This window comes from Acanthochromis polyacanthus, chromosome 2, assembly GCF_021347895.1.
Source record: "Acanthochromis polyacanthus isolate Apoly-LR-REF ecotype Palm Island chromosome 2, KAUST_Apoly_ChrSc, whole genome shotgun sequence".
NCBI lineage: Eukaryota > Metazoa > Chordata > Actinopteri > Pomacentridae > Acanthochromis > Acanthochromis polyacanthus.
Genome location: NC_067114.1, coordinates 33483686 through 33495854, shown reverse-complemented (window position 1 = coordinate 33495854; position 12169 = coordinate 33483686). Strand labels below are relative to the sequence as shown.

At 38.8% G+C, this 12169-nt stretch overlaps 2 protein-coding genes across 8 annotated transcripts in view; both read left to right on the top strand.

The window, feature by feature from the left end:
* Window positions 1–2281: 2281 nt before the first annotated feature.
* rwdd3 (RWD domain containing 3) lies at window positions 2282–6585 on the top strand. Of its 2 annotated transcripts, none has more exons than XM_022204350.2 (5): window positions 2282–2867; window positions 3814–4046; window positions 4285–4506; window positions 5697–5815; window positions 5926–6585. In XM_022204350.2, the coding sequence occupies exons 1-5, from the start codon at window positions 2783–2785 to the stop codon at window positions 6038–6040; spliced, it is 774 nt and encodes a 257-aa protein (XP_022060042.1). In that variant the 5' UTR covers window positions 2282–2782; the 3' UTR covers window positions 6041–6585. The 2 variants fall into 2 exon arrangements, with proteins under 2 accessions (XP_022060042.1, XP_022060041.1); XM_022204349.2 differs by having other exon boundaries at window positions 2291–2867; window positions 4282–4506.
* A 5118-nt stretch (window positions 6586–11703) lies between these two features.
* The window catches only part of LOC110958051 (proprotein convertase subtilisin/kexin type 6-like), an 81131-nt gene continuing 80665 nt past the window's right edge, over window positions 11704–12169 (top strand). For 2 of the 6 annotated variants that reach the window (XR_007938913.1, XR_007938912.1), the window contains exon 1: window positions 11707–12030. Coding sequence is in view for 1 of the 6 variants with exons in the window: in XM_022204347.2 (XP_022060039.1) it covers window positions 11875–12030 (156 nt within the window). In the remaining 5 variants the exon portion in view is untranslated. Of the gene's footprint in view, window positions 12031–12169 lie in introns of all 6 variants that reach the window. The other 4 variants (XR_007938911.1, XR_007938914.1, XR_007938915.1 and 1 more) reach the window with 3 other exon arrangements.

Here is a 12169-nt window from a genome sequence, read left to right as displayed (position 1 = left end):
TAAGATTATCAACAACTTGACTGGCAACAACTTGCGCCAAAAAGCCACAAATGTAATATGAATGAGATTTTTAAACTTTTTTAGCTTAACTCAATTATCAATCATTCTGTCATTATAAGACATTTTAGCCATTAACTTATTATCTTACTGAAATTATGAGGTGTGTATTTCTTAACTTCTAAATCACTGAATGTCAATGTCCAACATAAAATAAACTGCATTTAGGCTCCTACAGTCACATATTTCAAAATTCTATCATATCTAACAGTCACGTATTTCCTCTCATGACCAATATAAAAAAAATAGAAAAACTATATTGAAAATGGAATTTTCCTGTGCTTTCCAATCAGGCTAACTGCATGATCATGATTATGAAATTAGTGGAGAACTAATTCAGTTTTGAACCTGCAGGCTGTATCAATCTGCAAATATGCGTTACAGCTATAATTGAAAAGAATTGCCAGGGGAGAGGATAAATTCTGATTGTTAGACTTTGCAAAGATGAAAAAAGATATGAGAAGAACGATGACCAAGTAAAAAACAGTGAAATGCAGTTGCAGCAGTAATCGGGACGTATAGACAGAGAGTACCACTAATCAGAGCTGTGGTGGGTCTTTTTTCTAAAACATCACAACAGACAGTGCCCCACCACCTTTGAACAACAGATGGGCAAGTGCCTCTAGGTGGGCATGGTAGTTCTAAGTGCAAATCAGTGTGATGACTCAGACAGTGTGAATGCCATTGCATACGAGCAACCTCCATGTGCGACATTCAAGAAACAAACTTTCAGCAGTATTAACCTACAACAGTGAATGCGTAGTCCTGACAGTAAGGCATGGGCGACGGACTTTGATAATATTGGGTTGCATGAGTGTAAAGGGGGCTGCTCAGCGGCGTAGTGGTTAGCACTTTCGCCTTGCAGCAAGAAGATCCCTGGTTCAAATCCCGGGGTGGGCCTGGGATCTTTCTGCATGGAGTTTGCATGTTCTCCCTGAGCATGCGTGGGCTTTCTCCGGGCACTCCGGCTTCCTCCCACAGTCCAAAAATATGCTGAGGTTAATTGAGTACTCTAAATTGCCCGTAGGTGTGAATGTGAGTGTGATTGTTTGTCTGTATATGTAGCCCTGCAACAGACTGGCGACCTGTCCAGGGTGTCCCCTGCCTTCGCCCGAGTCAGCTGGGATAGGCTCCAGCACCCCCCGCGACCCTAATGAGGATAAAGCGGTATATAGAGGATGGATGGATGGATGAGTGCAAAGGGTGTTGAGGAGATGACATTTCTAGGTGGCACCATGGATGTCTTCCGATATACCAAAAAATGTATTGACAACATGTCTCTAAGTCCACAGAAGCATAGCTTGATAACCATCCAAAACACACTACCAAAATCACACAAAAGTCTCTAAAGAAAAAACAGTGAAAGCTATGACCTGATCATATATGTCACTTTATTTGAATCCAAGAGAACACTTTTGGAGTATTGTAAAGACAAGAGTGGAGCAACACAACCCCTCCAACTGAAAAAAAAAAAATTGCTGAAAGAATGGCGGAACATCTCTTGCCGAATTAGTGGACATTGTTTTTTTTTAAAAAAAACCAATAGATTATCATGATTTGTGAGTCATTCCAGAATTGGAGGACATTTCATATCCCACCCATCAAATTTCAAATAATCCATGTACAAAATACTAAAACATGCAGTTACTGTGTTAATTTAATTGTCCTGAAACCAAACTAAAAAAGAAAGAAAAAGGAGAAAAGAATGTTTGAAAACATTTTTTAAAATACCAAATAAGTCTGGAGTTCCCCCTAAAAGGTCACTTTCTCTTGTCCCACCTCCCTGATGAATTGTATTGAATCTCAAATAAAACAATTAAAATGAAATTTAAATCTTCTTTTTTGGTATTATTTTTTTTCATTGGTGTCTTGTAATTGTGGAACATTTTTCTAATCCACATGATATTTTAAATAATAATTATTATGTATGGAATGTGTGTCCCACAGTATGTTAGCATATCTTTTTAAGTTGGTATGAGAAGAAGAAAACAGTGAATCACATAATATGGTGGAATTAACATCATGAAACACTTTTCCAAAATAATAGGTAGAGCAAAGCTATGTTCTCTCTTCTATTTTTCATATTTTCATAACATTGTCAGCCTTGATTGAATGTCTCATTCCATCTTATATTATCAGGATAAAACAAATTCTTCTTACTGTTTTCTTGACTTTTTTCCATCAGTAAGTTTTTCCTCGTCAGCAGTAACAGGAAGCTAAATTATGTAGCTTCTACTTCTGAGAAAAAGCTAACATTAGCATGGATTAGCAACCCTGTTACTGTGATTGTAGTAGGGTTAGCAAACAACAAATAAAAACTGTAATAAAAAATTGTACCACTGTTGTGTAAGCTGAGCCAATCAAGCCTTTGATAGTTTATTAAATATTATTGATGAATATAGAGCAGAAAACTGCAGAAGAGAACGTATATTTTTCAAAAAAGAAAAAAATCTGAATCCCAAATGTCCTCCAATTCTGGAAAGGCCTATATAATAATTGCTGACAGGGCTAATGGAATACGAGGAGAGATGGATGTGAAAGTGAGCGAATCTTTTCAGTGCTTTTCTCAAGGAGGAACTCATGAATTCGTCACGGACAGCTACCCGGACGGCATGGAGAGACGGACATGTGCTGAATCAGGATGTGCACTGAAGTACGACCATAAACAACATGGATTTGTGATGTATCGCAGCTGTGTGAACGGTATGATGTGAATCCATAAATAATGTCCGAAGCTGCTCTTGAAGAAGTTTCTGTTTTATCGTCCATATACTGCGGAGAAGGAGAGTTCCAGCTCATCCAGCAGTCTGGTGAGTTTTCTAACTTTTGGGCTACAGGCGAGGGCTGCCACTAACCTGTGTTGTTTTTCTGTCAAAGCAAAAATAATTTCATTTACTTTTGACAACCTGTAGGTAATCCTCTATAATTGTCTGAAACACCTGAATCCAGGGTAGGCATTTTCACTAGTGGTTTGATCATAGCATTCTTCAAAGCTTGTAGTTAAGAGAGGATGATTATGTGTAATACTGCAGTGTTAATTAAAGAAAAGATGTCCTTGAACAATCTAGTGAGTATGGGGTCTAACAGACATGCTGTTGATTCAGACGAATATAATATTGACTTGAGCTCTGAGAGATTTACAGCAGAGAAACAGTTCAAATATAAGTCTGGTTCTATGGATTCTTCCAGAGCCACTGTACATAAAAAAAAAAAAAAAGTATTCAAGATTTTTTTTCCATCTCATATTCCAAACTTCTTTTGTGAAGAAGGTCATGAAATCTTCTCTACACAGGGCTAAAGGAACAGAAGGCTCCACAGACCTGTACCTCTGTCAGCCTGGCTACAGTGCTGAAAAGAAACCTGGGCTTGTTCCTGTTTTCCTCTATTAAAGATGAATAATAAGAAGTAAAGAGTAGCTGTCTGAGTTAATATAGTCTGTCTGCTTCAACCAGTCTGACCTCTGCCCTCCTTCATTAACAAGGAGTTTCTGTCTGTATAACTGGCCCTCCCTGTTTAGATAAAGTATGAAGGAATTCAGAAATGCCTTTAAAATCCCAGTAAAAGTGAACCAAAAGTGTTATCTTACTTCATTATCTCCTCATAGACCCCAAATGTAAGTTCAGAGGACCTTCCAGTGATGATATCCAATGCTGTCTGCCATTGTCTGACACAACACAGAGCATTTTATGACAAAGTCATTTTAATAATATAGAGACTTTGAACAATACCGTTATAACCTCACTATTTGCTTCGTAGCTCAGGATGGGCTTGTGGTCCAAATCAACTGTACTGGAGTTGGAGACAGAGGGCTGGATGTGAGACTGGTGTTTCACCTGCACCCTGACTACCCTTCATCCCCGCCCCACATCTCTGTCTCTTCTACTGGTCTGTCCAGGACTCAGTGTCACAACATCAGACAGAAGTTGCAGGATCGAGCTGCAGCGTTAGTCCCTGAACCAATGGTTCTTCAGCTGGTAGAGTGCTCACAGGTAAACAGCTACACTTAGTGACTGTCTGATATGCTCTGACTGTGGAAAGTTCATTTGCAGAGTACCATTTTCAATCTCTCACCCTCTGTAGGTTTGAAGTGTGACTGGAGCCTGAATATAAATTTACTTTAAATGATACAAGTAAATAGCATTATTAGTTAAAAAAAATAACAGTAAGTCTATGGAGGATCGGATTGGCATTACAGATGTTGAAGCCAGTCTGTGCTCTTTACAGCAGCAGTGTGTGGAGGTGACAGAGGATGGAAGAGAAGGCAATGAGGCAGTGGAAGATTCAAAAAAAGATGAGTGGGCTGCAGTGCTATTGCTGGACCACATCCGATCTCGAAACCGTTACATTGGACTGCTGGAGCGCTGGAGCCACCAACTGCAGCTGACTGGAAGGTTATTACTGGGACAGAGCATACTGGTTATTCTGCAGGGATCGAAACCTGACATCAAGGTATTGCCCCAGGTTTATAACTCTGCAAAGCGTTGCTGATGCTATTAATTTCATACACCATAGCAAACCTTAGCTCAAGCCACATAAGGCTATTGTTGAGGTTTTCTGTAGTTAACACCACAGTGAAGATATTTGCTATAAATTACAAGACCAGCCGGTATGGTGGGCAGTGGTTAGCACCGTCGCGTAAAAACTAGACAGTCCTGGGTTCTCTTCCTGACCTGGGATCTTTCTCTGTAGAGTCTGTATGTTCTCCCTGTGTTGCGTGGATTCTCACCAGGTTCTCCAGCTTCCTACTACAGCTCAAAAACATACTGAGGTTAATTGATGATTCTAAATTGTCCACAGGATTGAATGTGAGAGTGTTTGCTTGCTTGGCTGTCTCTCTGTGTGGCCATGTGATGGACTGGTGACCTGTCCAAGTTGAATCCTGCCTTTGCCCTGAGTCAGCTGGGATAGACTACAACCTTACAAAGGATAAAGACCTGTACAGTATAGAGGATGGATGGATGGATGGATGGATGGATGGATGGATGGATAGAAAATCAGGGACTTCTTTCGGCCGTCTGCTGTAAGTAGAGATGACATGATTAGTATTTGAATCAATTACTTGTCAACTGAATTATTCTGTAACTGCTTTAAGAATCAGTTTGGTCAGGCTGATCTCTGACTCCAGCCTTTAAAATGTGGATATGTTTCCTTACACTACTAAAACATTGTACATTACACTTTGTCAGAAAACATCTCAGGCTGCCTGAATGGCAGATTTAATACAAGTAAATGTAAGATCAACTGCATGGGAATTTAAAAAAAGAATTGTTATTTAAGCTAGATGGCTGCGTCTCAGACATGTAGACAGTAATGTAGCAGCAATGTGTAATTCTAACAAAAATGAAATTTTATCCTTAAAAATTTAATTGTGGAACAACAAATGGGTTCCATGATGGTCTGTGTGCGTTTCTACCAGTGTAATCTTATACAAACATGCAGTATTACAGTGGCATTCAAACGAACGTACTACAGTTTAGAAAGAATTTTCTATTTTTCAACAGACCAAACTGCAAATTGTAATTTCAGTTCCTACTTGACATGTGAGTTAGTGTTGTACATTTTGTTCTAAACATACAAGACTCCTGTCTGCACTATGTGTCACTTTGTAACGCCTTCTGATTTTTATCATCTCATTTCAGGAATTTTGTCGCCGGTTGAAGACGGTGAAGGTGGACGTGGATTCTTCAGGCAGGAAATGCAAAGAAAGGATGATGAAAATTCTCATTGAATCCTCTTGGTCTTTCTCCCGTCAACATTGGTATGAATCGCACACATAAGAACGAGGTTGGGATTTGTGTTGGATCACACAGTGGTGTTACTGCAGCTCATACCTCTCTATCCCTTTCTCTCCCCTTGCCTGTCTGTTAGTTTCCAGGGTTTTGTAGTGAAGAACTACCAGTCACTCTCAGAGCTGCCTGCAGCCTTTGAGGAACTCCACATGACTGAGCTTTACCAGCAGATACTGCCATTATTAAGTGACTAACGGAAGACACCCACAAAGAAAGCACTGGCTATCACAATCCTGAACAAATGTAAACGCTACAAGTCTCCCCCCATACCAAAGTACGACACAACAGCTCTGGAACAAACACAACGGAGATGATGGTCAGAAAACCAAAGTTTTGTGATTACTGGTATTTAGTCTTGATTGTCTTCGATAATGGATTTGCTGACCACACATCATTGCTATTACTTGTTGTTATGGTATGTGTTGTACTAGTAGAGTTCATGTGGGTTGACCCCAACAGTTTGGTCAATATTTGTGCAATATTTCTGTCACTGAAATAGGAAATGCTCTTTTTAGATTCATTTTCACATTGATTTTTTTTTTGCACAAAATTACTTTTGTAATGTTGAATACAGTCTTTTCATTTTTTTCCCCTTATGGTTAAAAGTCGGGAAACAACATTTTGATGTCCAGTCTGAGAATGCTTTTATCTACCTAAGTGAGATCATTTGCATTTTGTTCCACCTGCTTTGTTATTTGCAGTTCTTTAGAGAGTTTAGATTAAAGAGGAACTAAAACTATTTGAATAGATATGTTTTTCTGTTTTTATTGGGTATTAGTTGCAATAAGTATTTATTTTATCAAGGAATATTTAAGATTAAAAATATGTTTTCAGAACCAGTTAAAGCAGCAGGATAAGCTTCAATTCAGTTAAATTTCAACTCAAAACATAATATATCTCAGAGCACTTTATATGTGAATGTCAAGATCTTAGAATATTAACAACAAATCCCAACATTTTTCCCTGAGCTGCACTTGGTGATGGTCCAACATAACCAGACTCAGGAAGGATAGACGCCTGCCTTATTAACAAGCTGGTTTGAGATTAGAGAGAGAGAGAGAAAGTTAAAGCTCAAGAACTTGACAGAATTTTAGTTGACTTTTACAGAATTTGTTCAGACTGCATCTTGGGTGCAGTTTAAACTACAACCACTGACAACTCAGCAGTGGAGGTTAAAACGTGACATTTACTCAAACAATACAGATTTAAACCTTTTCAGGGGCCCAGACTAACTTTTTCACTGGTAGCACTAGTGCTACCAACTTTCTCAGTTGGTAGCATCAGCACATGATTTGGTTGCACCCTTTTTTGTTCTTACGGCAAAGTATTAATCAGCCCTCCCTTCTGTTAAATGATAGTCATGATACCCTAATTTTGCACTGATGTAAAGATTGACACTAACTTGAAACTTGATATTTCCAAAATTTTTAATCTGTACATTAAGTTTGTCAGTGAAGAGCCGTCACTTAGAAAATAAGTAAATAATGTTACAAGAAAACATAGCGTGAAATGTTTAATAGAAGCAAGGCATAACAACAGCATGCCTGTTTTTAATGCTTATTTAATGGCCTTAGGTGATCTTCTATTCCTGTACAACAAATTCCTTCTATACAGATGATTAAAGTTTAACTTAACCTAACTTAACAGTATTCATTCACCACCCACTTGATAATCCAGAGGATGCCCTCACTCACTTGACCTTCCCACAGAGTCTCAGATGTCTCATGTATGCAAGAAGGGATATCAACATCTAGTCCTACACAACAGATCACCTCTGCAGTTCAACTCAGAGGTGCCAGCTCCTATAGTTGAGTCTCCGCACCCTCTTTGCCTGGGAGAACCACAACTTAACATCCTTCCTGTCATAAGTTATCAGATCTTGCCCTTTGAAACTGATTATCTAGAGGTCTTCAATGGTATCATTATGCAGACTTGCCCTTACATCTGATTTGATTCTGTTTTGTGATGAAAACCCTCTTTCACAGACTGCTGCAGATACTGGGAGCACCAGCAATATCTTGACTAGATGTAGGATATTCGGCATAAAAACAAAAGAAATGAACAAGTGTACTATTCAAACCAGTTGACCAAAACAATGACCAAATCACATTTATATATCAAAAATAACATAGTCCACTGCATAGTCTGAGTAAGAGATCTTTTGTCATCATGACTTTCCATAGTCCAAGATAACTTTTGTCCATGAATGATGTTTATATTGTCATTTTCATCTCCTGGAACTCCTCTGTGGCCACGTTTGTTACATCCATTCCTGGCATAAGATAGAAAAATCAGAAGGAAAGCAAGGTCCTTAACATAATTTCAGTCCTAATGTCAAAAGATGTGGACATGTCTCAAAAACAACCTACCTGTCCAGGACAGTGGAGAAGTGTTCTAGGAGAAACTTCACCTCTTCTACACCATAGTCCAGAATTTCCAGCTTATTATCTGACCAAGAGTCATGGCTAAAGACACTGAAACACTTCACTGCCGTGGCTGTTGGTGTATCCTTTATCCTGTATCCTCTTCTGTCAGCAAGACAAAAAGATAGAGGGGGAAAAGGGAAAATACGTAGGCCTGTCAACAGTGCTGTAAACATATTTGTGTACCCAAGATATAGTGATAAAAAACAACAACTCACCAAGCAGACTGTTAAATCTGTCTTTCAGGTGTTGCACTGTGGACTCGCAACTTCGCTCAATGGCTGTTTGTAGTCTGGGTACACCCTGGCTGACTGATCGACGATTTGCCAGCTCTGCAGCTTCACCTTTCAAAAAGGTGTGAAGCATAAAAAATTAACATACGAACAATTTGTTTACATGAAATAAACATTAGCCTTTAGACAAAATATATCTGCATACCCGATACTTTAACCTTTGCCTGCCAGATTCTCCTCCTTTCTGCTGGTGCTGTTCCTTCATTGCTTATAGAAACTCACACAATTTCCCATCAGGTTTTGGTCTGATTGCTATAGTTTGTATGGTTGCAAGGAGAGTTGTGATGGCGATTTTGATGGCAATTATTCATAAACTTACTTATTAGAAACTCTTTAAGGTAAAGATAAAAAAAATTATTTCACCCATGTCCCCTTTTTGTCAGTCTCTGTCACCTGAGGTAGGATTACATCATTTTTCTAAAGCGGCAAGCTAAACTGGGTGATGAAAGTGAAAAGGTCTGAAAGGAAGTGGCAGAATGACACAAATGTCCCATCCTACATGGTAGCTTTGATCTGCAAATGTAGTTATCAACTCTTATAACACCAAAGTAAAATCATTTTAGCAAATAAGTACTTAAAATAAAAGCCTCAAATGAATCGCACATATTATCAATTTACCATTTTACATTCAATCCATTTACGTTCACTTATGTGACCATTTAGTCGCAGTCTGGAGCCCTGCTTTTGGAAACACTACAGCTGAGCAGTCACCTTTAATGGATCTTTTGTCGTTTTATTTTACTGTTTTATTGTTTTGCTTATTTTTGCTTTCATATTGTTGATGATTTATTTTACTGTAAAGCACTTTGGTTGGTCATAGGCCTTTTAAAAGTGCTATAAATCTGACATTGACATTGCAGCAGAGCCTCAACAACAGAGATTGCAAGATGTTTGAATTCTTGACATTAGCACCATCTATCGGTCATATCCAGAATGACAGTGGACAAAACAAACTGAATCGGTTTTCTGTGGGGATGCTTCAGTTTACTACAAACAAAACACATCTTATGTCATCTTTAAGAACTTTAGATTTTGTGCAATTTTGCCTTCTCCCAGCAGCTGGAACAGTCAGGACAACCAGCTTGCCATTATACAGTGAAAGCTGCAGCAGGTACAGTCTAGAAAAGGCATGTCTGAAGAACATAAAGGCCCGGATGATTTGTAGTTTTCCTCATTTAAATTCAGACAAACTGTTATCGCATTTGGCCCTAAACACCTCAGAAATGTACTATCTAACCAAACAGTTACTCTAGATGACATTGCCTTTGTCACCAGTTCTACTGTGAAGAACCTTGGAGTTATTTTCGATCAGGATATGTTGTTCATACATATAAAGCAAGTCTAGGACAGCCTTCTTTTACCTCGATAATATTATTAAAATCAGGAACATCTTGTCTCAGAGTGATGCTGAAAAACTAGTCCATGCATATGTCACGTCTAGAATGGACTGCTGTAATTTCTTCTTATTAAGATGTCCTCAATAATTCTCTTTAAAACCTCCAGCTGCAGCCAGAGTTCTGACAGGAACCAGCAAGAGATATCATATTTCTCCCATATTAGCCTCTCTTCATTGGCTCCCTGTAAAATATAGGATAGAATTTAAAATCCTGCTTCTAACATATAAAACTCTTAATGACCAAGCTCCATCTTATCTCAGAGACCTTAATGTAAATCATCCTAACAGAGGACTTCACTCTCAGACTGCTGGTTTACTTGTGGTTCCCAGAGTTTCCAGAAGTAAAATGGGAGACAGAATTTTTAGTTATCAGCATCTCCATTGTGGAATAAGCTCCCAGTTTGGGTTGGGGAGGCGGACACTCTCTCTGCTTTTAAGATTTGGCTTTAAACTTTTCTCTTTGATAAAACGTGTAGTTAATACTGCTCAAGATCACCTGAGCTGTCTCTCAGTTATGCTGCGATAGGTTTAGACTGCCGGGAGGCTCCTATGATGCACTGAGCTCTTTTCTACTCTCCTCTCTCTCACAGTTATATATCACCATCACACATAGTCAAATTTATGTCTTCCTGGAAGTTCTGTGTTTTGTTTTTTCTTCAGGGGTCTCTGTATCTGAAACTACACATCTCTGATCTGCAGTTTCTGGCCTCACCGATCTCTTGGAGTTATATATCCTGATCATATCCTGACCAGATCAGTGAGGCCTGATCAGTTATTCTGTTCAGGATATGTCCTTCAACATTTAAAGTAAAGCAAGTCACAGTAGCCAGGTGATACCTGATTGATCTAAGCAGCTCCAGACTTTATGGCCTGGGTGGATCCTGAGAGTGTAAGCAAATGGAGCTTTGTATTTGTTTCTGTTTGTTTGTTGTTTGAAGATTTTTTTTCTTTTCAGTATTTTTAATTTTTTTATTTATTTATTTGTCTGTCTATTGGTTTTTGGACGGGGAAACCAATTTACTTTGCCCTGTACAAATTACTGGTGTTATACAAATTGTTATACAAATAAAGAAAATTATAAAAGGAAAAAAGGTGCACAGTCAAAGGCTTTGAGAAGCACAGGAGTCGTGTGTTTTTTTGTGTTCAGTATAAGGGGTAATGAGCTTGTATATGAATAGACACGTGTGTCCTGTGGAAGAGTCTGCATCAGTCATGTAGAAGGTGACACAAATATAATGGGTCTTTTAAATGTTACATGATTCACTCACCAATGCTGTAATTATTTATAGTGACTAAAGTATATGTTATGATTAATATGTTAATAACTGTAGTGTTGTATATTTGTAATCTGTACCACCTGATTTTGGTATAAAAACCTGTTTTTCAAAATAAAATTCATCTTCCTTTTTCATGTTTTCATTGGGGAAGACAGTTGCACGTGTTCTAAATATTAGGGGACGTATCAGCTGTGTCCTTCCCAAAATCTATTGTCTGAATCGTCTTTGTGTGCAGGTTGTTAAGGAATTAACTCCAGGTTTCGGCATGGAACAGGAATATCCACCGCATCTTTCTTAGGAACTTCATCAACAAACGACAAGCAACAATTTCCCGGTAATCACAGAATACTGCACTTCCGTGTGTCGTGCACACATTCTTCAAAATAAAAGCATGGCTCAAAACACAATGGGTAAAGGCGTAGGAATTTCATGTTGCTTAACACGGCTAAACTAGTGCAAGTGGGAACCGTAGTGAGTTCGCTCAGATCCTCCGCAGGATGGGAAATGTAGTTCTCAATCGGACAGTGACTCTGATCGATACAGCATGATGAACTAATGACGGACTGGACTCAAAGCGGCGCTGCTCACCCAACCCGTCTTTGTGTTAGCCCACTTTAATTTCACAGCATTCATCTCAGGATGGCTCTACTTTTGCTTGTCGTGTTATTAAGTGTCAACATCGGGGGGTCGGTAGTGGCACAGCTTTATACCAACCACTGGGCAGTGCGCATCGCAGGAGGTCAACAACAAGCGGATCAGATCGCAGCAAAGTATGGATACAGGAACTTGGGACAGGTATGACAGTTAAACTCTGATAGCTGCTCCGAATGTAATGACTGTTATTTTATTTTTCTTAATGAGATCCGTTTTACTCGTGCTTAAATTTCTGACAATAAAAGAAATCTGAATCTGAATGCTAGGTTGCAATTAAAAT

Excerpts from the sequence above, each read along its gene's own strand:
- rwdd3 (XM_022204349.2), top strand. The coding sequence starts at position 2,783 with ATGTCCGAAGCTGCTCTTGAAGAAGTTTCTGTTTTATCGTCCATATAC. Across the intron at positions 2,868-3,813 it reads CCAGCTCATCCAGCAGTCTG|CTCAGGATGGGCTTGTGGTC; the intron begins GTGAGTTTTCTA and ends TTTGCTTCGTAG. Across the intron at positions 5,816-5,925 it reads TCTTTCTCCCGTCAACATTG|TTTCCAGGGTTTTGTAGTGA; the intron begins GTATGAATCGCA and ends CCTGTCTGTTAG.